This window comes from Panthera tigris, chromosome B3 (assembly GCF_018350195.1).
Source record: "Panthera tigris isolate Pti1 chromosome B3, P.tigris_Pti1_mat1.1, whole genome shotgun sequence".
NCBI classification, from domain to species: Eukaryota; Metazoa; Chordata; class Mammalia; order Carnivora; family Felidae; genus Panthera; species Panthera tigris.
The window spans coordinates 143,206,243-143,231,151 of NC_056665.1; the positions used below are offsets into that span (position 1 = coordinate 143,206,243).

A 24,909-nucleotide genomic window follows, 5' to 3' on the forward strand; every position below is an offset into this window, starting at 1 on the left:
GCTTGAACTCACCAAACTGTGGGATCATGACCTAAGCCAAAACCAAGAGTTGGATGCTTAACTGACTGAGCCACCCAGGTACCCCTATCTTTTTCCTCCACCTCTTTTTTTTTTTTTTAACATTTTAATTTATTTTTGAGACCGAGAGAGACAGAGTGTGAATGGGGGAGGGGCAGAGAGAAGGAGACACAGAATCCGAAGCAGGCTCCGGGCTCTAAGCAAGCTGTCAGCATAGAGCCTGATGTGGGGCTTGAACTCACGAGCTGTGAGATCATGACCTGAGCCAAAGTCGGACGCTTAACTGACCGAGCCACCCAGGTGCCTCTCTTTTTCCTTCTTATTAGGATATCAGTCATAATGGATTCAGGGCCTACCTTAAAAACATCATCTTAATTTAAATACATTTGCAATGATGGTATTTCTAAATAAGATCATATTTAATAGAACCAGGGGTTAGAATATTAACATATCCTTGTGTGTGTGTTGGGGGGGGGGTGGTCACAAGCCAATCGCAGCATTGAACTGTTTTCCTCTTTATTCACTGTGAAGACTGAAGTTTATAGGAGTCCATGGATTGTTTTGATGAAGTGTCTTATCAAACCCTAAAAGTTCATATATAAAATATGGCAGGTATATGCATTTGGGTTGAGGAATCGGGTTCAAAGCTTTCATGGGTTTTTGTAGTGGGTCTGTTATCCCCTAAAAACTTAAAGAATTGTTTATGAAGACCAAAAAAAATAGTATTACATTAAGTCCATTTGGAAAAATTTATAGGTCTATTAGCTTTGTTAGAATGTGGATAATCATGGAGGTCATCCAAATTTAGCAACTTTTGATTACCATATATATGGTATATATATGGTGTATATGGTGTATTGCTGTTTAAAAAGAGATTTTTTTTAAAAAAAAAAATTTTTTTTTTTTCAACGTTTATTTTATTTTTTGGGACAGAGAGAGACAGAGCATGAACGGGGGAGGGACAGAGAGAGAGGGAGACACAGAATCGGAAACAGGCTCCAGGCTCCGAGCCATCAGCCCAGAGCCCGACGCGGGGCTCGAACTCACGGACCGTGAGATCGTGACCTGGCTGAAGTCGGACGCTCAACCGACTGCGCCACCCAGGCGCCCCTAAAAAGAGATTTTATATACACTTTGCCTTTTGAGCCTTTACATGTCATGTATAGGACACCATAATTTCCAGCACAATACATTCTGGGAAGTTACTCTCCAAAATTAAAAAGTGAGTCCTATAGTCAGTTCTCAAACTCTGGGCTTAACAAAACCCTATAGGTACAGGAGTCCCCCTTTATCCACGGGAGATACATTCTAAGACCCTCAGTGCATGCCTGAAACCACAGAGAGTACTGAACCCTACATATACTGTTTTTTTTCCTATACATACATACCTATGATAAGGCTTAATTATTACAAATCAGGCACAGTGAGAGATTAACAATGACAAAACAGAGCGCTATAATGAAATAGTACTGTAATAAAACATGTGAAACTGGTCTCTCTCAAAATACCTTATGTATTGCACTCATCCTTCCTCTTTTGGGTGAGATGTGAGGAGATAAAATCCCCATGTGATGAGATGAAGTGAGGTTAGTAACGTAGGCATTGTGATGTAGCATGAGGCCGCTACTGACCTTCCGACAACAGTCAGGAGGAGGCTCATGTGCTGTGGAACCCCAGTTAACCATGGGTAACTGAAACTCTGGAGGCAGAACCATGGGTACCACTGTATATGGAAGTGTTAACTTCTCACAAATGAACTCCCACGTACTCTTTCCATGTCAGTATGTATGGCCTTATGCATTTTTTTTTAACAACTGCAATGTACAGAATTTCCATAATTTATCTAATTCTTTATTGATGAGTATTTAGGCAATTTCCAATTTTTCACTATTAAGCGGAACAATGCTTCGTGCAAATCCTTGTGTACATAAACTTTGTACATTTGTGAGGATAGATTCCTAAGAATTGGAGTCGTTAAGTCAATGGAACTACAATACATATTTTGACAGTCATTCATAAACTGCCCTCCAAATATCAATTTACATTCCTGTCAATCCTTCTTAATACTTCTATAAACACCAAAAACTGTGGCGATATTATCAATTTTATACTGATAATTGCTATTTTCCAACGTGATAGTAAAAAGTTTTAATTTGTGTATCTTTCGTAAGAAAAGTTAAGCATCCTGGAGTGGGGAAGTTCTTTCTAGGCAGGACAGGAAACTCAGAAGTCAGAAATAAAAAGCCCGAAAAATGCAACTTTTGTGAGCTGCTTGCTAGGCCCTTTGTCTATTTTTTTCCACTGGGTTAGGTTTCCTTTCTAACTGATTTAAAGAAGTATTTTCAAGTTTAGGGATTTTGTGCACTTGCCATATGTGTTACAAATCTTTTTTCCAAGTCTGTTGTCTTTTTGAATGGTATTTTGTACCATGCAAATTACAGAATAAAAATATCCTTCGGCTTATTTGTTTGGGGCTATGTCTAGAAAAGCCTTCCCTATTTCAAGATCACAAGTATACTTATTCAAGTAGCTTCTTTTTAGATTCTTATGGTTAATTCTTTTATATTTAAATCTTTGACCCATCTGGAGTTTATTTTGGAATAAGGAGAGAAGTAGGAACCTCGATTTCTTTTATTACAAACGGCTAGTTGGTTGTTCCAATACCTTTTATTAAATTAACCCTGTCATCTTTACCGTATGCACATTCTTATCGGGGTCGAATTCCGTACTCCATTACACTGCATTCGTGTTTTCGCTAAGGAGGCTTTAGAATACATTTTAATATTTGGGAGGCAAGTCCTCCCCCAATATTACTTTTTTTCCCCCTGAATTTCCAATGATTCTCAATATCTTATTCTGCCAAATGAAATTTAGAATAGTTTTGACTGGTTCTAAAGGAAATTCTGTTTAGATTTGGACTGCATTCAATTTGCACATTAATTCCGAAAGAGCTGGCATTTTTACAGTGTTGTGTCTTCTCACCCAAAAACAAGGTGTTTCATTTAATTATTTTAGTTTCTTTACAGGTTTTATAGGATTTTTTCAAGTAGTTTCTGAAAACTTTCTAAGTATATTCAGAGACGCTGTGCAACCCAACCCCAGGGGGCACCGTCCACACTGCTGTCAATGAGACTAAAGACCCCCAGTTGTCTGTATGATGGGTACGAGCAACTGTAAGGTTAGTCCTGTATTTTAGAGTGTCATTGTGAGTGACAGGAGTTTTGTCATATTTAACAATGATGAGTTTAAATAGAACTTTTGGTATATCTAAATTTGTTACTATTGTCACATGACAAAGTTTGCATATTAATTTTATAACCTGCTACCCTGTTACACTTATTGTTTAATAAGAGATTTTCAGTTGATCCTCTTAGGTTTTCCAATATATAGTCCTAGATAAATTATGGTAATTTCACTTTGAACTTTTTCCTAGTGCACTGGCTAGCACATTCAGCACAATAATAATGGAATCATGAGGAGAACTCATGTCATGTCTTTTGGCTTTAAGTCCAATGCTCTTTTCTGGGTTCATATTCCATCCACTAAACAGTCCTGAGCACCAATGACCTTTCATGATCTTTTCTTACCCCAACAAGCAGATCTAGAGCTGCAATATTCAGTTGATAATTCTTATGCAAAATTCTCCAGCAAATTCAATATTCTAGTCTACTAAATTGAAACGTGACTCTTAAAGATAATTCTCCAAGAATATGTTTTGGTTTGGGGGGAATGGGGGGCTTTGCAGAGAAGAAAACAGACTGAGCTAGGGCTAAGGCGGTGACTGAAAAATGCGCCTGCTCAATAGGTATTTACTTGAAAGCGAAATACATAAAGTAAGCAAGGGGCTGAACTACCCCCTGCCCCACCCCCAATAGGAACTAGAAGCAGAACTATCTGGAAGTACAAGTGACGTGACCCTAAAGCAAAGTTTCACCTCAGGGCTAAGGTATGAGAAAAAGCACGAACGGGCATGTTTTCAAGTATGTGAACTGCGATCATGTGTAGCTAACAATCTAGTGAGATGAGACAGCCATGTAACAAATGTCATCATAAAGTTAAGTATTAACGTGAGTGCTAAAAGTTAGAGAATGTTTCTCAAAGGTGACTCGTTCACCTGGCAACTACATAGAATACCTCTTGAATGCCAGTACCCAACCTAGAAACAAAATGCTGAACGAAAAGAAGGGATCCCTGTTCTCAGAGAGCTTAAAGTCCACCGGCAGAGGCGGATGTGACTTAAATACACAAGTCTCGCAAAGGAAATGACAAAGCTGAGAAGATACACGGTGACATAGCCCAGAGCTGGGGTGTCAGCCAAAGCCCTTCTGAGAAAGCAGCCTTCCAGCTGGACTCTGAGGGATAACCAGGCAGAGTACAGGGCCCGGCAGGGAGAGGCAATCCGCTGGGTAAGGCCTAAAGGATGAGGCAGCAGTCTGGCCCTTGTGACGCGCACAGGTGAAAGGGACTGTGCAAAGGCACAGAAGGGCAGGCGCGACAGGTATGAGGAACCACAAGTGCCGCACCTCGGTTAGGGAACATGCGGAAACAGAAACGCCAGGAAGAGAAAGAGAAACCCCACAAAGATATCAGCAAGAAGGAAGAGGAGAAAACTAGAACTTCAACTCAGTACACGTTGAGCATCTGCTATGTGCCTCGTGATACAATAGGGGATTCTTCCAGTTCCAAAGAGTAAAGACTGGGTCCTCCTGTTAGTAAACTCTGTCTAGCTGGGTTCGTAACAGAAACATTCTTCTTTGAAGATAATCTTTCAGAGAACACTCCCTACCCCGTCCTAGACTAGATCTTTTCAGTATCGTAAACTGTATTTCTACTTTCCCAAACAGTAACTACTAGTGGAATCTGAATTGATAACAAACGCATCTTCCTTTCTGTCACAGGCCCCCAACTGCTACGTCACTGAAACCTGTGACTAGAATCACTCAGCTTTACTGGGTCCGTCTCAACAGTCCCAAAATGTCGACAAGAGGTCTCCAGGGGGGTGACCGAGAAGTACATCCTAATCATGTATTAGCGGCATGTTAATTTTTTCTCTTTACACAGAGTACACCGACTTCTTTTTTTGCCCCAAACCTCCTTTTCTCTCTTTCCTGCTTAAGGTTCTCAGAAAAAGTCAGAAACTATAAATGAGGTTATTAAACTTGAATGTCCTTGCTCTAATCTCTAAAGAGATAAAATCCACCATGTTTCCTGGGCTGCTTGGAAAGTCTGTAACTGAAGCTCTAACTGGAAAAGCTTCACAATGAAAAACAAAGCTCCACAAGCTCTAGCTACAAAAAGCGATGTCCTCATTTGGGTGCAGTGCTAAGAATACTCTAAGTAATAATCCCACTGGTTCTATGCCTGGGAGTAACAGAACGTCACAGCCTCCTGACAAACGACGCTTTCGTTTTCTTCCTATATTGCTTCTTTTGTCACTATGCTATAGAATTTCTTTTATTCCTACGGGATGGAACCCACTTTTGAGTCTTATCCCCAGGGTCTAAGACAATTAAAACCGCACACGTGGAGCCGTGTTTACGAGGGGATGGGAGACAGCTGTGGATCTTTTAAGGCTGGGGCTGGAGACGGGCGATAGAGGTGTTTCCAATCGGAGAAACACCACCGCCAAACTCTCAGGCACCACTGCCAAACAGACCCCCAGGCCCTCTTTGCTGCTACTGTTTTTGCTCAGCTTCACAGTTTACGCTGCACGGAAGGAGGCAGTGGAGCAGTGCAGTGGGAGAGCTTGTCTGGGAGACAGGGTAGGACACTGCTGGAGGGTGGCATCCGGAGGAGATAAGAGGGACCGAGTACAAGAACATGTGGAGAAATTCGTTTTGGAAAGAGATACTTCTTCCTTTGATCCTTGAAGAGCAAGAATAGATTCAGATAGAGATAAAAATGCAGGTTGAACTTGGAAACTGAGGGAGGTTCATGCCTTATGGCAGAGCTTCTCAAACTTTCTGGGTATTCAGAACCCTAATAGCTCTGTTTATTAGATGTTCGAACAATCTAGAAGTATTTGTTTCTAGTGATGTAGCAGTTTGAAAAATAAAGTGGGCACTGTATAGTCTGTTCTGGTTTTAGTTTAACAGCACATACAATTCACCCGTTTATAAAGTGTATAAATCAGTGGTTTCTAGTATATTCAGGATTGTGCCGCTATCACCTCAGACAGTAGTGAAACACTGGGGAGCCTGGGTGGCTCAGTCGGTTAAGCATCTGACTTCGGCTCAGATCATGATCTCGTGGTTTGTGGGTTCAAGCCCTGCACTAGCTGTGTGGACAGCTCGTAGCCTGGAGTCTGCTTCGGATTCTGTGTCTCCCTCTCTCTCTGCCCCTTCCCTGCTTTCTCTCTCTCTCTCTCTCTCTCAAAAAACAAACATTAAAAAAAAAGAACATTTTCATCACCCCAAAAAGAAACCCCATACCCATTACCAGTCACTCTTTCTCCCTCACCCTCCCCTCCTCTAGGCAACCACTAACCCATTTTCTGTCTCTATAGACATTTCATATAAATGGAATCATGGCTATGTCTGCCTTCTTTCGCTCGGCACACTTTTTCAAGGTTTGTCCATTTTACAGCATGCATCAGTATTTTATTCCTTCTTATGGCTGAATGCTTCGTTGCATAGGTATACCACATTTTGTTTATACGGTCATCAGTTAGTGGACATTTGCTTTTTGGCTATTATGGCTGATGCTTCAACAAATACTCATGTACAAGTTTTTGTGTGGACATGTTTTCACTTCTCTTGAGTATATACCTAAGAGTGGGATTGCTGGGTCATATGGTAAACTTTTGAGGAATGCCAGACTATTTTCTAAGGTGCCTGCACTGTTTTTACATTCCTACCAGCAGTATATGAGGCTTTGAATTTCTCCACATATTTACCGCTTTTTATTATGTGTCTTTTAAACTATCACAGTGGATGCAAAGTGGGATCAGACTGTGGTTTCTATTTGCATTTCTGTTGAGTATCTTTTCATGTTTATGAATGGCTTACTGGCCATTTGTATCTTTGGAGAAATATTCAGGTCCTTTGTCCATTTTAAAATTAGATTATTTGCTCTCTGAATTGTAGGAAATCAATGTATACAAATACCTTATCAGATACATGATTTGCAAATATTTTATCCCAGTCTGTGGGTTTTTTCTTTAAAAAAATTTTTTTTTAAATATTTATTTTTGAGAGAGAGAGGCAGAGCAGAAGTGGAGAAGGGGGCAGAGAGAAAGGGAGACAGGGAATCCGAAGAAGACTCCAGACTCTGAGCTGTCAGCACAGAGCTGGATGTGGGGCTCAAACTCATGAACTGTGAGATCATGACCTGAACCGAAGTTAGACACTTAACTGACTGAGCCACCCAGGTGCCCCTAGTTTTTCTAGTTTTGAGTTAAAAGAAAAAAAATACATGTTTGCTCCACTTGAATTGCTATTCTTCCCCTTTTAGTACAGTTTAGAAACTAGTATGTTGTTATTTTATTTATTTTTTTTAATGTTGATTCATTTTTGAGAGAGAGAGAGAGAGACAGAGCACAAACAGGGGTGGGGCAGAGAGAGAGACACAGAATCCAAAGCACGCTCCAGGCTCTGAGCTGTCAGCCCAGAGCCCAATGTGGGGCTCAAACCCATGAACCGTGAGATCATGACCTGAGCTGAAATCAGACGCTTGACTGAATGAGCCACCCAGGCACTCCAGTATGTTGTTATTTTATTCCAAGATGTTTCTCTTATGAGACCTGAATTCAAATTTTATTTCTGCTAGCTACCTAGCTCTACGGTAGTAACTTGGACGAGTCATTTCATTACTCTCTGTTTTCATACTTGTAAGAAGAGGATAAATAGTACCTACTTTATAAGGTTATGCGTGAAAATGACAGCATGTATAAGTACTTAGCATAATGCCCAGACTCCCACAAAATGGGATTTGAAGACTTTAAAAGATCTTTGAAGAGCACTTTTATTTCAAGATATGTGTGAAATATTAAGTACTGTATTACTTCATGATGATTACTGAATAAAGAATAAGATGCTTTGTGCAAATCAATTTATATCAAATCATATCCTAATTTAGTAATCCTGACTGTGTGTCAGTTTTACCATTCTGCAAATCTGAGGCTTTAGAAAGTAAGCTGGCATGTGAAGGATACTATGTTAAGTGATGTTTTCCAAATTTGTCTTCGAGTCCCATAATGGTCTTACAAGAAAATACCGAGTCATAATGTAGTAAGAGAGTAAGTTCAACCAATAAGATAAATTGGAGATTGGTTACTTTACATGAGTCAGTAAAGGGTTAAATGTGGTTCCTAAAGACACCTGTGCATGCTTATTTCTTTTTAATTTTTTTTTTAATGTTTATTTATTTTTGAGACAGAGACCGAGCATGAACGGGGGGAGGGTCAGAGAGAGAGGGAGACACAGAATCTGAAGCAGGCTCCAGGCTCTGAGCTGTCAGCACAGAGCCCGACGCGGGGCTCGAACTCATGGACCGTGAGATCATGACCTGAGCCGAAGTCGGACGCCCAACCGACTGAGCCACCCAGGCGCCCCTGCTTATTTCTTTTTAAAGAGTCACTGCGGCAACCACTCATTCTCCTCAAAGTTTAATTTTTTAAAATGTTTATTTATTTTTGAGACAGAGAGCATAAGTGGGGGAGGGGCAGAGAGAGGGGGAGACACAGAATCTGAAACAGGCTCCAGACTCCGAGCTGTCAGCACAGAGCCCAACGCAGGGTTCGAACCCATGAAGAGCGAGATCGTGACCAGAAGTCGGACACTTAACTGACTGAGCCACCCAGGCGCCCCTTCTCATTCTCCTCAAAGTTTAAAAAACAAACATGCTTTTCAGAATTTTCATGGATTAAATCTCTGAATCTGAAAAACAATGACATATTGGACCTAAAGTGAATATTCTGTCTGTATTAAGTTGCATGCACCTGCGCACACACACAAAAGCCATGCTTTAAGACATCAACAAATACTCCTCCTCTTCCTCCACACCCACCGTACCTCCAGGTCTGTCCCAATGTTCACACTCACTGTCTTGGTGATGGGACCCAGGCTTTAAATACCACCTTTCAGCTAATGACTGCCAAATGCATGCCAGCAGCTCAGACTTGTCTCCACACTTGATTATTCAATTGCCTCCTAGACACTTCCCTCAAAGGCTTAGCAGACATACCCGACACGTCCAAAATTGAACTCCCGAGCTTCTGCTAGAAACCTGCTCCTCTACAGTCTTCTCGTTTCAGTTAATGGCATTTCCACTCTCCGGTTGCTTATGTTTACCTTGGAGTCATTCTGGACTCCTTCCATTTCTTCCACAGATCCCATCTGCTCTGTTGGGAAATCCTACTGGCTTTACCTTCAGAATCTATCTAGGATCCTCTAATCTCTCTGAATCTCAACTGCTATCATCCCTAGTCCAAGTTTCCACTGTCCTTGGCCTGGATTACTACAATTAGACTCCAAAGTGACCTCCCCCTTCCAGTCTTGCTTCCCTTGGTCTAAGCAAATGGATTTAAAAAAAAAATTTTTTTTTAACATTTATTTATTTTTGAGACAGAGAGAGACAGAGCATGAACGGGGGAGGGGCAGAGAGAGAGGGAGACACAGAATCGGAAGCAGGCTCCAGGCTCCGAGCCATCAGCCCAGAGCCCGACGCGGGGCTCGAACTCACGGACCGTGAGATCGTGACCTGAGCTGAAGTCGGACGCTCAACCGACTGAGCCACCCAGGCGCCCCTGGATTTTTTTTTTTTTTTTTTTAAGAGACAGTGAGAGCGAGCATGCACACGCTCAGAGAAGGGGCAGAGAGAGAGAGGGAGAATCCCAAGCAGACTCCGTGCTGTCAGCACAAAGCCTGACGTGGGCTTGAACTCACAAACCGTGAGATCATGACCTGAGCTGAAGTTGGACAACCAACCGACTGAGCCACCCAGGTGCCCCTGTGGCTTTTAGGCTTGGAAAGGCTTGACGATGAGACTTAACTAGTTCTTGAAGAACAGAGTATGAAGAAGAAAGGAAGGGCTTTCTAAGCAAGAGAGAGAGAGCTATGGGTGAAGGCAGAAGTTTGACTGCAGTGGGGGAATTAATGTAATACTAAAAATAGGCTATGAATTGCGTGGTGTATGGCTTAATATGGTTGGTGCAAGTCGCTGACACGAGAACATAACATCTAAAGCATTGTTTCAGGAAAATTTGGTAGCTGTTTATAAATGGAGAAAAGTTGAGAAAAATGTAAAACTGGGAAATCATTCATGAAGCCGTTATATAATAATTCCAGTTTGAGGAAATGCAAAGGGAACCGACAAAGTTTCGGGACGGAGGAATCCGAGGCACCAACCCATTCAGAAATGCCAGGCTTGAAAGTGAAAATGAGAAATGAACTTTATTTAGGTCAGGCCCACTTATATAAATCTGGGTGTTATTTATTGAATCCTTCAGCGTGTGTGGGGGCAACTACAAGAGGAAAAAAAATGCTAAGAATAGAGATTATCCAAAGGCTCTGAATGGGACAAAGGGGGACAGCCTATTATTACTGTGACAATAAAATATGTCACATAAAACCTTATCGAATAAAACCTTATAGCATAAAACCTTAATCGAATACCTGAGGCATACAGGTATTATGATTAACTGAGGTTAACTGTGGTTAATTGAAGGCTAATGAGATTTTTTTGGTCTTAATTTTTGCTTGCCGAGTTTCTTTTTTCCCCCCTAAAAAGTATGTCTTATTCCCCCTCAAAAACTAGGGAACATAGCTGAATTATTTTTAGAGGATTCAGGATGTCCCCATCCCTCAAGGTGATCATCATAAATACATATTTTTAATACAAAATCACAGTTATAGGAAATTGGGATAAATCCACGGTGACCACAGTGCTTATCCTGGTATTTTAAAAGACTCTTGACATTTATTTGCCTTTCAGAGAAAGGCAGATAATATCAAAACAATTACAACCCAAACTTTCAGCTATTTTAGGGATCTCTTACTAAACAAGCAGGATTTTGCTCCAGTGTGGTTTTTTTTTTTTTTTTTTTTTTGCCAACACGTACGAAGGACACAGGATGTTAGTGTCAAATCTATTACATCATGGCAGTTTCCACTGCCATCGCCTTGCGTTGTAACAGATGCTTGCGATTCAGGCTCCCTTACTGCAGAACGTCCCTTCATGCACTAATTTTGCGACCCTCCAGCTCTGATTTGAATTTAAAGAAACACTTCATTCTTGGTGTACCAAATGTTGGCTTCCGACCCCCCGGAATTCTCCCGGGAAGTTTCTGTCGCTTTAGAAACTTTCATATTCCAGCGCAACATGCCAAGAAACGCAGGTATACGGCAGCGACCGTGGAAGGCTCCCCACGTGTGCCTGCCCTCCCACATCCGGGCCTCGCACGGTGTGTGCACACAATCACGCCGAGGTCACAATCTCGCAGATCCCACTTGAGCCTTTCTTGTTTTCCTTTTTAATCAATGGTCTCTAACTTTCTTAAAAGCTCTTGCTAAGCTATCGAGCAAGTCAAGTGACTCCGGCTTCGATTCGGTCCCTGGCTCGGAAAGCCCCTGCCCGGCCCGGCCCTCCCCTCCCCCTGTTCTCTAAACACCCGCTGAAGACAAACTCCAGAAACAGAAGTGTCTATACAACCTCTTCTCCTTAAAATTAGCCAGTGCTCTCCACAGGCAGGTACCCAGACACCGGCCTTGCAAATACACCCGCGGCGCGTACGCCCGCCCAGGGCGCTCTCCCCCTGCCCGCCTAAAGGAAGGTGGGGAAGCTGGAAACCGAGCCACCGCGCTATCTTCTCGGAAACTGACTCCGGGAGGTGCACAGGGGCGTCCCGGGGGCCGTGCGGGGGGCCGAGGGCAGGCCCTGGGGGAAGGGCCCCCCCCCAGCCTCGGGGCGTCCCCGCACCCCCCCCCCCCGGCCAGAGAGTCGGGGCTCCCGCGCCTTGCTCCCGGCACCCCACGTGCGGAGCCCGCCTGGGGCGGCGGCCGCGGCGGCTCCCTCCCTCCGCTGTCCCGGGTCCCGGGTCCCCTCAGGGCATGGCCGGAGGCGGCTGAGGAGGTCGCCCCAGTTCACCTCGGCGCTCCCGGCCGCAGCCCCGCCGCGGCATCGGCTTACCGGCTCAGCCCCGGGGGGAGGCGGAGGGGGAGGCGGAGGCGGCGGCACGGCTAGCACGACCTCCAGTCCTAGCCTCCCTCACCTGCGCGACAGCGGAACCGGCCGGGGGCCTCGCCAGGGGGAGGGGCCTCCGGACGCCCAGGCGCGCCAAGCGCGCCAGGTGAGCACGCCTGCGCAGTCCGGCCGTAAACAAGCCCGCCCCTGCCCCTCGGCCGGCCTCCGCGGGGCCGGCTCGCGGGTGGGAGGGGCCAGGAGGAAGAGGCGGGGGAGGGGGGGGTAAAGAGCGAGAGCCCAGCACGGCGCCTGCGCGGTGGGCGTGATCCGGGCACTTAGGGCAGGATGAACGCTGCTTTCCAAGATGGCGACGGAGGGAGGAGGGAAGGAGATGAACGAGATTAAGACCCAATTCACCACTCGGGAAGGTCTGTACAAGCTGCTGCCGCACTCGGAGTACAGCCGGCCCAACCGGGTGCCCTTCAACTCGCAGGGATCCAACCCCGTCCGCGTCTCCTTCGTAAACCTCAACGACCAGTCTGGCAACGGCGACCGCCTCTGCTTCAATGTGGGCCGGGAGCTCTACTTCTATATCTACAAGGGGGTCCGCAAGGTACCGACCCGGGCGTCACCGGGGCCCGCCAGGGGCGTGGGCGGAGGCCAGGAGCAGGGCGGTGACAGCGGGGCCCAGGGTGACCGATAGGGGTGGCGGTCGCTCTTACTTTTGAGTGGGCCGGTAACTCCACTGGGGTGCTCCTGAGGAAGGGGGATTCACGAATAAGGAAGGTGGTGTTTCAGAGGGGTGGAGGCGGCGGAAAGGGGCCGTGGGGCACAGGGTTCCGCCTGGGAGGCCCCAGAAGGGGACAGTTGCTTTCTCTCTGGCAGGGTCCGTCAGGCTCTGACACTGCCAGGGAGCGGGCCTGCGAGTCCCCCGGAAGAGGTGGGGTGGCCGTCTTGTCTGCTTAGACTGCCTCGCCTCCCGGGAGTTGTGTGTCTCGCTCTGGGCTAGAGAATGGGGGCGCGGGGCGGCTGGGGAAGGTCTGGAAGGCGGAATCCGGGCGGCAGCGGAGGGCTTGAGACGAGGTCGGAAAGGACCTGCTCGGCACTAAGGGCTACTCCACCTGCTACCGACCGCACTGACACTTCCTAGGAGCCTCTGCTGGTGTTAAGACTCTTTCCGAAAACATCAGAAGGAGGACGGCTGTCACTTTCTCCGCCGGGGCGCCTTCTCCCGAGAGATTGTTAAAGAGGGTCATCTTGGCCCTTATGGTGTGGGAAAGACTGAGTACTACAGTTGGGAGGTCGAAATGATGTTTTCATCAACCGGGCTGGTTCATGGGTGTTCTGTGTGAGCGTGCCCAGATTGTTCTTGTCCAGCAAGTCAGACTATGTCCCAAAGAGGGAGGGATATGCCTTAAAAGCTACTTTACAAGAATCACTTTTTTTCTTGACGGGCGACTTCACATTAATTTTGTGAAGCATGTAATCATCCTTTAAAAAGATCTCTTCAAAAGGAGCAACTTTATTAGTGCCTTTCCTTTATTGGCTGTGTTCTCACTGAGAACTGCTTACCTTTGAGATTTGTGGTCTTTGACTTGGCTTTTGGGAGAATAAGGACACTGATGCGTCCCGCAGCACGTAGGCATGGATAAAGGTGATAACAGATTAATTTTTAAGTGGTTAGCGTGAAAGCAAATCGTACACACTGAAGAGTGGACGTTCTCTAAGATGTAATGTATCCAGAAGCAGTAAGTTTGCTTGGTTTCTCAAGACCTAGGGAAAGGAGGGTGGTGTCCTGTTGTAGCCAGTTTTCTCATTTGGTCAGGGTGCATCTTTTTGGTTAGCGTTTGTGATGTGTTCTCCTGTGTTTGAGGTTTGGTATTGCTGAAGGTAAATCGCTTGACTTCATTTTTTCTCTTTTGGAATTGAGAAAGCGTCAAGTAGTTAGTAGTCTAGGAGCTAAACTTTTAGGCTCGCTCTCAACTTTTTTGCTGACTTGTTGGGTGACCTTGGATGAGTTCTTTAACTTCTATCCGCACCTCTTTAAAAAGAGAACATGGCAGTACTCACGTTGTAATTTATACTATAACCGTAATGAACTTTAAAGCCTGAAACCCTCAGCAGGTGTAAAATATAGTTAAAATGAGCATTAAGAGTAATGTCAGGGGCACCTGGGTGGCTCAGTTGGTTGAGTGTCTGACTTGAGCTCAGGTCATGATCTCATGGTTCATGAGTTTGAGCCGCACGTCGGGCCAGAGCCTGCTTGGAATTCTCTGTCTTCCTCTCTGGCCTGCCCCCGTGTGCGCTCTCCCTCTCTCTCCCTCTCTCTCCCTCTCTCTCCCTCTCTCTCCCTCTCTCTCCCTCTCTCTCCCTCTCTCTCCCTCTCTCTCCCTCTCTCTCCCTCTCTCTCCCTCTCTCTCCCTCTCTCTCCCTCTCTCTCCCTCTCTCTCCCTCTCTCTCCCTCTCTCTCCCTCTCTCTCCCTCTCTCAGTAAATAAATAAATGTTTTGGGTTTTTTTTTTTTTTTAAACTAACTGTCAAATGGGAAGCTGCTATCTTGACATTGATACTAGGACTGAAAGGATCAACTTTTTCTGTGGAAATAAGTTTAGAATTTTAAGTTACTAAAATTCATGTAAAATCTTAAAAATGCTTAACCGCTGAATTTACCAGCAATTACTAGTGTCAACGTTACCTTTTTTTTTTCTTTTTCTTTGAAGTGTATTATTTCTGAAGCATTCCGGTGGCAAACCTTATCTGGATCTGGTGGCTGTGGTTTGCATCATCAAAACAGCTCTCTTGCTTGAAAGTATCATAGTTGTGTTCTCTTAGCTGGATGCTATTTGATGAAGGTTAAAACTAGGATAGCTTTCCAAGCTGTAATTTAAAAAAAAAAATTTTTTTTATGTTTATTTTTGAGAGAGAGAGAGACAGAGCACGAGCAGGGGAGGAGCAGAGAGAGAGGGAGACACAGAATCTGAAACAGGCTCCAGGCTCTGAGCTGTCAGCACAGAGCCCGACGCGGGGCTCGAACTCACCATGAGATCATGACCTGAGCTGAAGTCGGACGCTTCACCAACTGAACCACCCGGGTGCCCCAAGGTTTAATTTTTTTTTTTTTAATGTTTGTTTATTTTTGATAGAGCACGCAAATGGAGGAGGGACAGAGAGAGAGAGAGAGGGAGACACAGAATCTGAAGCAGGCTGTAGGCTCCAAGCTGTCAGCACAGAGCCGACGTGGGGCTCGAACTCACAAACCACCAGATCATGACCTGAGCTGAAGTTAGACCCTTAACCGACTAGGCCACCCAGGTGCCCCTAGGAGAGCTTTTCAAAACCACACCCCAAAATTATTTTAAATAAGACAAATCTTAAACATGTAGATTTGCCTCTAGCTGCATAATTTATGTGAGCTCTATGACTTTTTGTGAAATTTAATTTTCATGCAGTAACATAGCATTATATGGTGGACATTTCCATTCTCTTCTAGTCATCATGATTTTCTAAAACTGTTTTCCATGAATGTGTTTGCATTTACTTACTGTTATTTCTGAGTGTGTGATTGTTTTTGAGATTATCTTTTCTGATTTTTTAAATTAAAATTTTTTTATATTGAGAGAGCATGCAGTGCATGTGCAAGGGGGGGGCGGGAAGAGAGAGAGAGGGAAGGAGGGGGAGAGAGAGAGAGAGAGAGAGAGAGAGAGAGAGAGAGAGAATGAATGAATATCTTAAGCAGACTCCATGCTTGGTCCCTTGAGGGACTTGTTCCCACAACTCTGGGATCACGACCTGAACAGAAATCAAGAGTCGGGTGCTCAACCGACTGAGCCACCCAGGCATCCCTGTCTTTTCTGATTTTAAAATAGAGCAGATAATTTCCTACTCAGATAGGAGTTATAACTCTGTTCTTACAGTTGGTCATTTTGACTGTTTTTATTCATTTTTTAAAATTGGGGCGTACAAAGTTTTACAACAATTAGTCGGATCATTTGGAAGGTCTAATTTGGAAACATACATTCGGCTTAAATCTGCATGTGAAATAAGTGGAAAATAGGTCTTTGAATACTTAAATCACGAGCTGTGTGCTGCCATTCCTAAAAGGAAGTATGGAGTTGTGGGGGAATGGAGTGGATGACGAGGTCATCTCAAATCTGAACTGAGGAGTGTATTCTTGGCCCTTTAAATAGATTTACAGGTCAGTTTGTAGAGCTAAACGGGACCTTCAGCTTTTGCAGTCTCACCGTCTCTGAGGAAGCCAAGGCTAGAACGGGAGTGCAGACCTGTGTTACAGTTTTGTTTTTTTTCTTTCTCATGGTCAGGAACATGAAGCGTAGCTGAATCTAAAGAACTGTCGTAGTGAGAAGGGACCGATCAAGCTTTTTGATCACGCGGATGCCATGGCCTCCGAGCACTGCAAGATCTACCCCAGCATTTTGCCATATATTATCTCTTCGAATCTTGATAGCAATCCTGTGAGGTACAAGAAAGCGTCTTCTTTTTGCAGTTGAAGTTTGCAGTGGAGTTCTTGTGTACGGAGATGTAGTTTTGTGAAGTTATTTTGCTTAACTGAAGATAATATGAGCACTGATTTAATCCTGACACTAATCATTTCAGCAAAGATTTGAGGGGCTACTATGATGATAATTATTCTAGATGGGGGATCTGCAGTAGAGCAAGACCCTGCCCCTCTCCAAAGAATTGTCAACTACTGGCCTTTACACCTTTTGATTGAGTGCTGGCCTTGCCTTTTTTTCTTTTCTTTTTTTTAAGAGATGGTTTTATAAAGATGCCAAAGGTAGCTGGGCTTATTGGACCAACCCTTTCATTTTATGAGATCCAATTTTACGTAAATGTGAATGGCAACCATTTCAGATCTCAGTTTAGACATCACTTCCATAGCATATCCTGCTTTGAATTCCCAGGCTAGATCAGTTTTCCTTATTACATGTTCTCATAACATCCTGAACTTTGCCTTTCTAGCACTTTTCTCAATTTGTAATTCTCTGGGTTATAATCTGTCTCTCTATAAACAAAGCTCTCTTATAAGAGACATCTTGTCTTTTCTGCTTTCACTGTTTTCCTAGTGCCCAGCACGGTGTCCACCATAAAGTAGGCTCTAACTATTTATTTGTTGAGTGAATGACTGAATAAAATATCTATGTCCATCTGTGCCATACTTTAAAAAAGATTTTTACGAGCTAAAAAGCCTATTTAATTTTGGGCTCCCAAATGGGTATTTTTAGTGGCTGACATCTTTTTTTTTCTTTCTGTTTTTTTTTTTTAAGCTTATGTATTTATTTTGAGAGAGAGAGAATGAGCAAGGAAGGTACAGAGAGAGACAGGGTGGGGGGGGGGCGCTGGAGGAGGGGGAATCCCCAGTAGGCTCCACACTCAATGCAGAGCCCAACGTGGGGCTCAGTCTCACGACCATGAGATTATGACCTGAACCGATATCAAGAATAGACGCTTAACTGACTAAGCCACCCAGGCGCCTCGTGGCTCACAGTTTAAAAAAGACATTCAAAATTATTGTTAGTAGGTAACAAATTTAGCTTTCTTACAACTGGGAAATTGTGTAGCAAGAGACCATGAAGTAATGGAAAGTAACCAAATGACACAGATTACTTTTGATCTACTTCTGTCAAACCACATTACCTAACAAATCTACGTACTAACAGACAACTTGTAAAAACTATACTCAGAACTACTTAACATTCAAATCAAAGAGACTTACTTTTCCCCTCCTATCTTCAGATTCCAGGCCACAAATGTGCTGCCCAGAAGTGTTACTGAAGCAATTCCTACAATGGGGGGGGGGGGGGGGGGGGGGAAGAGTAGAATTGGATGGCTTTCAAGGTCTTTTCGACTCTGAAGGTTGTAGGAGTCTGTGCTCAATAGTTTTTTAATGAAAATAAATACATCTTTTTATTGGGAAGATGTCTTCATGTCTTGGAATCATTGCCTACTTCTTTAATGAGAATTGAGGAGTGTGGGGCGTGTTGTGAAAGCAAGTAGAACACGTTGTGATTCTAGGTGTTTATGCTAGAAAAGTACTCACTGTGTTGACGTGAAGCTTTGGCCAGAAGAGTCATTTAATAACAGCTAGAATATTTTCAGAGCGAGAGTTGTCCAGGAGTGCAATGGGTTGGCTTGGGAGAGAATGAGCATTCTGTGTGGGAGATAGTCTGTCTTTTTCTCAAAGACTGTAGGAGCACCTGTTGGTGACTGAGGGATTCATGCTCTGTGTGGGAGGGTGAGCTAGAAGCCTTTTAAAGGTTTTTTCCACAGACTAGTTTTAGATACTGGACTGCTCCAGAGAAGGTCATGTTCACACCCTTCCCTCCATTTGTAATTTTCACATCTCTCTGCTCTCTCCATTTCTAGTTTAGAAAGAGGCTTAGGAGACCAAAGCTTTTTATATCAAATTTACTTTGAGAAGTGTTGTGCTTAATTTAGTGGGGCACATGTGAAATTGGAAATCGTAGTTTTTTTTTCCCATCAAGGGCTACTTAATGTCTTCTGAAATATTGATACTTATTTGACTTATTGATCTTATATACTGAAGGGAAGCATCTTAATTTGTCTCTTAGAACAGGCTAGAGAAACTTTCATATGATTCTTTGGTTCTGTTGACCTTGAAGAAGAGGATGATGATGAGATTTTTGAAAGACAGAATGGGTGGATATGACTGATGGTAAGCAGCTCTCAGAATGTGTCCTAGAGACCCATGAGATAGTCATGAGTGCCATTGTTTTAGTAAATAGTTGTGGGGCACGCTTAGCAGATAGGAGGTGCTCCTCTAGATGCTGGGTTTAGACGAAGTCTCTGCCCTTAAGAAACTTGTCACCTATGTTTATTGTCATTGAATTAGTCTAGTGACTTCATTTATTTAAGTATTTATTGTGCTTTGGTAGAAAACTTGAGCAAGACTCAAAACAGTGGATTTTATCACTGACTAGTTTGGCTATATGCCTAAGAACCTTGTTTTAAAAATAAATGTGAAGATTTTTGTAATCTGATATCTTAGAGAACAATTTTATTTATATTTCAGTGAGATTAGTTTGTGAAGAAATATGAAATGTGGCCCTATTTGGTTATGTAGGAATAAACTTCAAAAGCAGAAATAACTTCAATTGGCAGACATTCTCTGTTTTAATTTTCAGGAGATTTTATTTTTATTTGTTTAAATGTTTACTTTCAAGAGAGAGAAAGAGAGAGAGCTAGCAGGGGAGGGGCAGAGAGAGAGAGGGAGACACAGAATCTGAAGCAGGCTCCAGGCTCCAAGCTGTCAGCACAGAGCCTGGAGGGGCTCAACCCCACTAGCTATGAGATCATGACCTGAGCTGAAGTCTGACGCTTAAGTGACTAAGCCACCCATGTGCCCCCCCTTTTTAAATTTATTTTTTTTATTATTTTTTTTAATGCTTTTTACTTTTGAAGGAGAGAGAGACAGAGCATGAGTGGGGGAGGAACAGAGAGAGAGGGAGACACAGAATCCAAAGCAGGCTTCAGGCTCTGAGCTGTCAGCACAGAGTCCAATGCAGAGCTTGAACCCACGAACGCTGTAAGATCATGACCTGAGCTGAAGTTGAACACTTAACCAACTGAGCCACCCAGGCACCCCGATTTTCAGGACATTTTGTTTATTTATCATTAATTACTATCTTTTTAATGTTTATTTTTATTTTTGAGAGAGAGCACGCGTGAGCGAGCGAGAGTGGGGGAGGGGCAGAGAGAGGGAGACAGAATCCCAAGCAAGGCTCCAGGCTCTGAGCTGTCAGCACAGAGCCCAACATGGGGCTCAAACTCACAAATTGGGAGATCATGACCTAAGCCAAAGTCGATTGCTTAACTGACTGAGCCATCCAGGCACCCCAGGACATTTTAAATTGTCAGTGACGAGTTACCTTATTCTCTGCAAATTTGGCATCTTTGTGTTGTTTTTTTAAAGATTTACTTATTTATTATTTTTTAAAGTTTATTTCTTTTGAGAGAGAGAGAGAGAGAGCCGGGGAGGAGCAGAGAGAGAGGGAGAGAGAGAGAATCCCAAGCAGGCTCTGTACTGTCAATGCAGAGCCTGAGATCATGACTTTGAGCCAAAATCAGGGGTTGGATTGAGCCACATAGGTGCCCCGGCGTCTGTTTTTTATAATACAGTGCAAGGTATGTCTGGCTTTGGAAAAAATCCTCATCAATCAAGAGTTTATTGCAGACCTGTTATGTACAAGGTACTGGTGTCTGTTGTGGGTGTTGTGAAGGTGAAGGAAGACACTTCTGTCTGTGAGTGAGGAGCTTGTCTTTTTGTACTGATAATTGGACTACAGAGTAGAAGGCTGTGCTGTGCACATGGTATATGCGATGCAAATACCAAGTGGAGTTCGGGAGTAAAGGTGAGGTGGAGAAGTGTTTCTCTGCCTAGATGGAGAAGAATATTGGGTTGGATTTCAAACAGATGATTTGCCCTGAAGTGCGTGTAGATCGCATTTTTGTAAATTTTAAAACTTGTATCTTCGTAGTTGTAACTTCAGAAATGCTTCATCTTCATTTCTGATTGAGGTTGAGCTGGCGATCGCTCTTACCTTTTAGCATTTTTTCTCAACTTCACAGCTCCTCTGCCAATGGGTAATTTGTAAATTGAGCCCTGTTTTGCATTCTCTTTTGTAAAATGGATTTTTAAAAAGTAGGGTGTATTGTACTAAAAACATGCCAAGTCAGTCTCTGCTATGCTTTTACTTTGTAGCAGTAGGAAAATGTAGATCTTATAAGAAAGAGGCAAGATTTTGTAAGAAAGAAGCAGCCTAAGAAAGAAGCAAGATTAAGAAGGAACTTACAAGGTTTTTGTATTTTACAAGTAAGAATAGGAATATTTTCGCGTCTTCTCCAGCAGCCACATTGCAGATGAGCTCTGTGGCCTGGCTCAGTCTTTCCTTTGGTTGGTGCAGTCCGGCCTCACTGCTGCACTGCCTGTGTTTCCCTGCTACAGCAGAACTGGTACAGGTGCTCCTTCTCTTTACTTGCTTTGATCTTCATTTCAGAGGCGCAGTCTTAATGTCTCATTTGACAAATATTTGAGTGGTTTTGTGTGAAAAGCAGTACACTAGACTATGGGAAATCAAAGAAGTAGGAGACATGATCCCTGACCTTGAGAGGATTATCGTCCGACCAAGGAGATAAGATACACACTCATTCATTCTATCAAGATTTGAGTGGTTGCTCTGTGTTGTTGTTGAGACAGAAGCTCTGCCATCAAGGAGCTCACAGTCCAGCGGAACAGAAAATGACTTACTCATCCAGCTAACATGTATCGGACCTGTAGACCCAAAGACAAATAAGACGTAGTCCTTGGCCTCAAGTGCCTACCATCCAGTGGTGAGATGGGTGAGTAAGTAGTGGTGAGACGTGCACACTATTCACTTATTAGTGCTGCCTAATCGGAGTAGAATTTAGGGGATGCATCAACCTAGATGGGCAAAAACTGTAACCGAATTCGAACGTGTCCTTCCAATTGTGGATTTAGTCAGCAAATCGCAGAGGCAATGTAACAGACTTGTGACTTTATCACCAGTGAAAATCACAGGTGTTTGCGTCTCACGTTATGGTTGTTGCAGGTGGATAGATGTCACAGTCATCGCTACTTCGAAGTTACAGTGGTTAGTGGATCTGCACTAGAGCTTGTTACAATGTGACCTGAAGAAACTTTTATAACTAGCTGTTTAAAAAAATTTTTTTTAACGTTTATTTATTTTTGAGACAGAGAGAGACAGAGCGTGAATGGGGGAGGGTCAGAGAGAGGGAGACACAGAATCTGAAACAGGCTCCAGGCTCTGAGCTGTCAGCACAGAGCCCGACGCGGGGCTCGAACTCACGGACCGCGAGATCATGACCTGAGCCGAAGTTGGCCGCTTAACCGACTGAGCTACCCAGGCGCCCCTATAACTAACTGTTTTAATAATTGATCTCTTTTGTAATCTTTCGTATTTAAAAACATCGTTGTGAGAGGAGTCCATAGCACAGAAAGCTTAAGCACCCTGGTTTTGATAAGTCTCAATTTACCTTTTCTCCTGTGTCACGTGTGATGGAATGTAAGAGTGACCGGTCTCTCCTGTCCTGTTAAGTAACACTTCTAGCTGTGTGAAGAAGCGTCTGTGGTACTTGGGGTGGCTTTTTACTCAGCAGTTGATTATCTAGGATTCTAAGTTGGCCATGTCTTGTGTTGTTTTTCTTTCTCTTCTGGATCATTCCTTTACTCTTGCTGCCCTAACTAGAGGGAGGAATACAAGAAGTACTTACAAGATTGAGTCTTGTAAGAGTGTTTCATTGGTTCAGATCATAGATGATTATGATACAGTGTTACAATGTGATATTTGTCTTAGTTGCAGTAGAAAGGGAGAGGCTTTAACAAGGTGATGTTTGAACTGAGTTCTGGGGGCACCTGGGTGGCTCAGTCTATGAAGCGTCCAACTTCAGCTTAGGTCATGATCTCTCAGCTTGTTAGTTCAAGCCCCACATCAGGTTCTGTGCTGACAGCTCATAGTCTGGAGCCTGCTTCGGTTTCTGTGTGTCCCTCTCTTTCTGCCCCATCTCCCCCCGCTGCCATAAATAAACATTAAAAAAAAAAAAAAGCTTTATGAACTGAATTCTGATAGGTGGGTGGGGTGAAGGGAGAAGGGATTCTAAACCAAGGTGACTAGACACTCAAGGCCTGAGGATGTGGCATGACTCCTTGAAGAGTCACTGTGAGGGTTGAGGCTTTAGCAAGACCTGATTAGAGGACAAGATTATCTTCTTTCTTTTAAAAAAAAAAAAATTTTTTTTAACGTTTTTATTTATTTTTGAGACAGAGACAGAGCATGAGCAGGGGAGGGGCAGGGAGAGAGGGGGAGACAGAATCCGAAGCAGGCTCCAGGCTCCGAGCTGTCAGCACAGAGCCCGACGTGGGGATCGAACTCACGGACTGTGACATCATGACCTGAGCCGAAGTCGGACACTCAACTGACTGAGCCACCCAGGCGCCCCAATTATTTTCTTTCTTGACGATCATCCAGATGTTGGCTATATCCTAGCTTCTGGAACTCTTAGTATGATTTTTAAAATGATTTTTTTTAACGTGTATTCTTTCTTTTGGTACTACTTCTGAGGTAACGTACTACATTAGTATCTGGTCCTCCTGTAGGACTCCTAGCACACTGTCCTTTCGGAACTCGGGTCATCGGATTGTATCAACCCCATCCCTCGTTGGACCCTCATCACTTCCCATCACATCTCAGAGATTTTGGCTCCTGCTACACTGCCACTCTCTCCAGCAGACTCCTGTCTTAAATGCTGTGGCTAGTCATTATAACCCCCTCGCACTCACTCTCCCTTCTAACCCGGACTCAATCGACGCCAACAGCAAAAGGGAAGAAAAGGCCTTTTCTGGCCCCCGCCCACTTGGTACCTGTCCTTTGCCTCCGGGAGCTACTGCCCCAATTTCTCAACTACTTCTTAAAGCCAAGCTCCTCTAGTTGGCAGCTTGGACAGCCTCAGAGTGTGGTGCACAGACCAGCACCGTCCGTGTCATCACCTGGGAGCCTCTGGGAAGTACAGAATTAGGCCTCATGCCAGACTTCCTGAATCAAACTCTGCATTCCTGGAGGGTCTCCGGGTAGTTCGTGTGCTCACTGAAGTTGGGGAGACATTGGTGTTTACTGGCTTTCTTTAGTTCTCAGTCAGATTATCGTACCTTCCTGCCATCTATTTTAAGTGTATAATTCAATGGTTTTTAGCGAATCTACCAAGCTGCACAACGGTTACCACAGTCCAGTTTTAGAACATGAGGGATTGTTTTCAAATTTAATTTTGTGTAAGTTTCAGTTAATGCTAGATGAATAGATTCTGAAGATCTGCTCTACAGCAGTGCCTATGGTTAACAACATGGTATTGTGCCCTGCAGAATTTAAGAGGGTAGATCTAACATTAAGTGTTCTTACCACAAAAACAAAAACGAAGGGACATGAGGAAACTTTGGGAGGTGTTGGGCGTGTCTGTTACCTTGGTTATGGTGATGGTATCATGGGTGTGTGCATCTGTCTAAACTCAAACTGTATACATTTAATATGTGCAATTCCTTGTATATTAATTATACTTCAATAAATCTATTAGAAAAAATTTAATTTTATGTTTCAATTATGGAAGACTTTTATGTGCTTCCAACATCAAAACTGTAAAACAGGTTCTGTTTCAGAGACGCTTAGCTTCCATTTCTGTTCTCCCTGCAAAGCTCTCTCCCTCTGCCTATAATCATTGTATTTGTTTTTGACTCATCCTTCTGTTGCTGTAAGAATAAGATGACATTTGAGGAGAGAAGAAATTGAGGGAGCACACTATGGTATTTTGTGTCTCAGTTTTTCCCACTTAATTATATATATATTGGAGAGCTTACCATATCTGTAAATAGAGGGCTTCTTCACTCTTTTTTTATAATTGCTTTTTATTCTGTGCTATGGATACATATCACTATCTTTTTTAAATTATTATTATTACAAATAACGCTGCAGTAAATAACTTTGCATGTATATTATTTTGCACGTAGACAGGTATATTAACAGGATGTATTTCCAGAGGAGGTACTGCTGGGGCAGAGGGTTGATGCCTACATATTAAAAAAAATTTTTTTTAATGTTTATTATTTATTTTTGAGAGAGACAGAGGGCAAGAGGGGAGGGTTAGAGAGGGAGACACAGAATCCGAAGCAGGTTCCAGGCTCCGAACTGTTAGCACAGAGCCTGGTGCG

General features: G+C 43.6%; 1 protein-coding gene across 13 annotated transcripts in view; it reads left to right on the forward strand.

Moving 5' to 3' along the window:
* Positions 1-24,909, forward strand: part of WDR20 (WD repeat domain 20) — a 97,212-nt gene that overhangs the window by 18,803 nt on the left and 53,500 nt on the right. For 7 of the 13 annotated variants that reach the window (XR_006219104.1, XR_006219107.1, XM_042990575.1 and 4 more), the window contains exon 1: positions 12,437-12,751. The exons of 1 other annotated variant lie outside the window; for it this stretch is intronic. Coding sequence is in view for 8 of the 12 variants with exons in the window: in XM_042990575.1 (XP_042846509.1) it covers positions 12,503-12,751 (249 nt within the window). In the remaining 4 variants the exon portion in view is untranslated. Of the gene's footprint in view, positions 1-12,435; positions 12,752-16,456; positions 17,422-24,909 lie in introns of those variants that run through there. 5 more of the 13 variants (XR_006219106.1, XR_006219105.1, XM_042990576.1 and 2 more) reach the window with 2 other exon arrangements.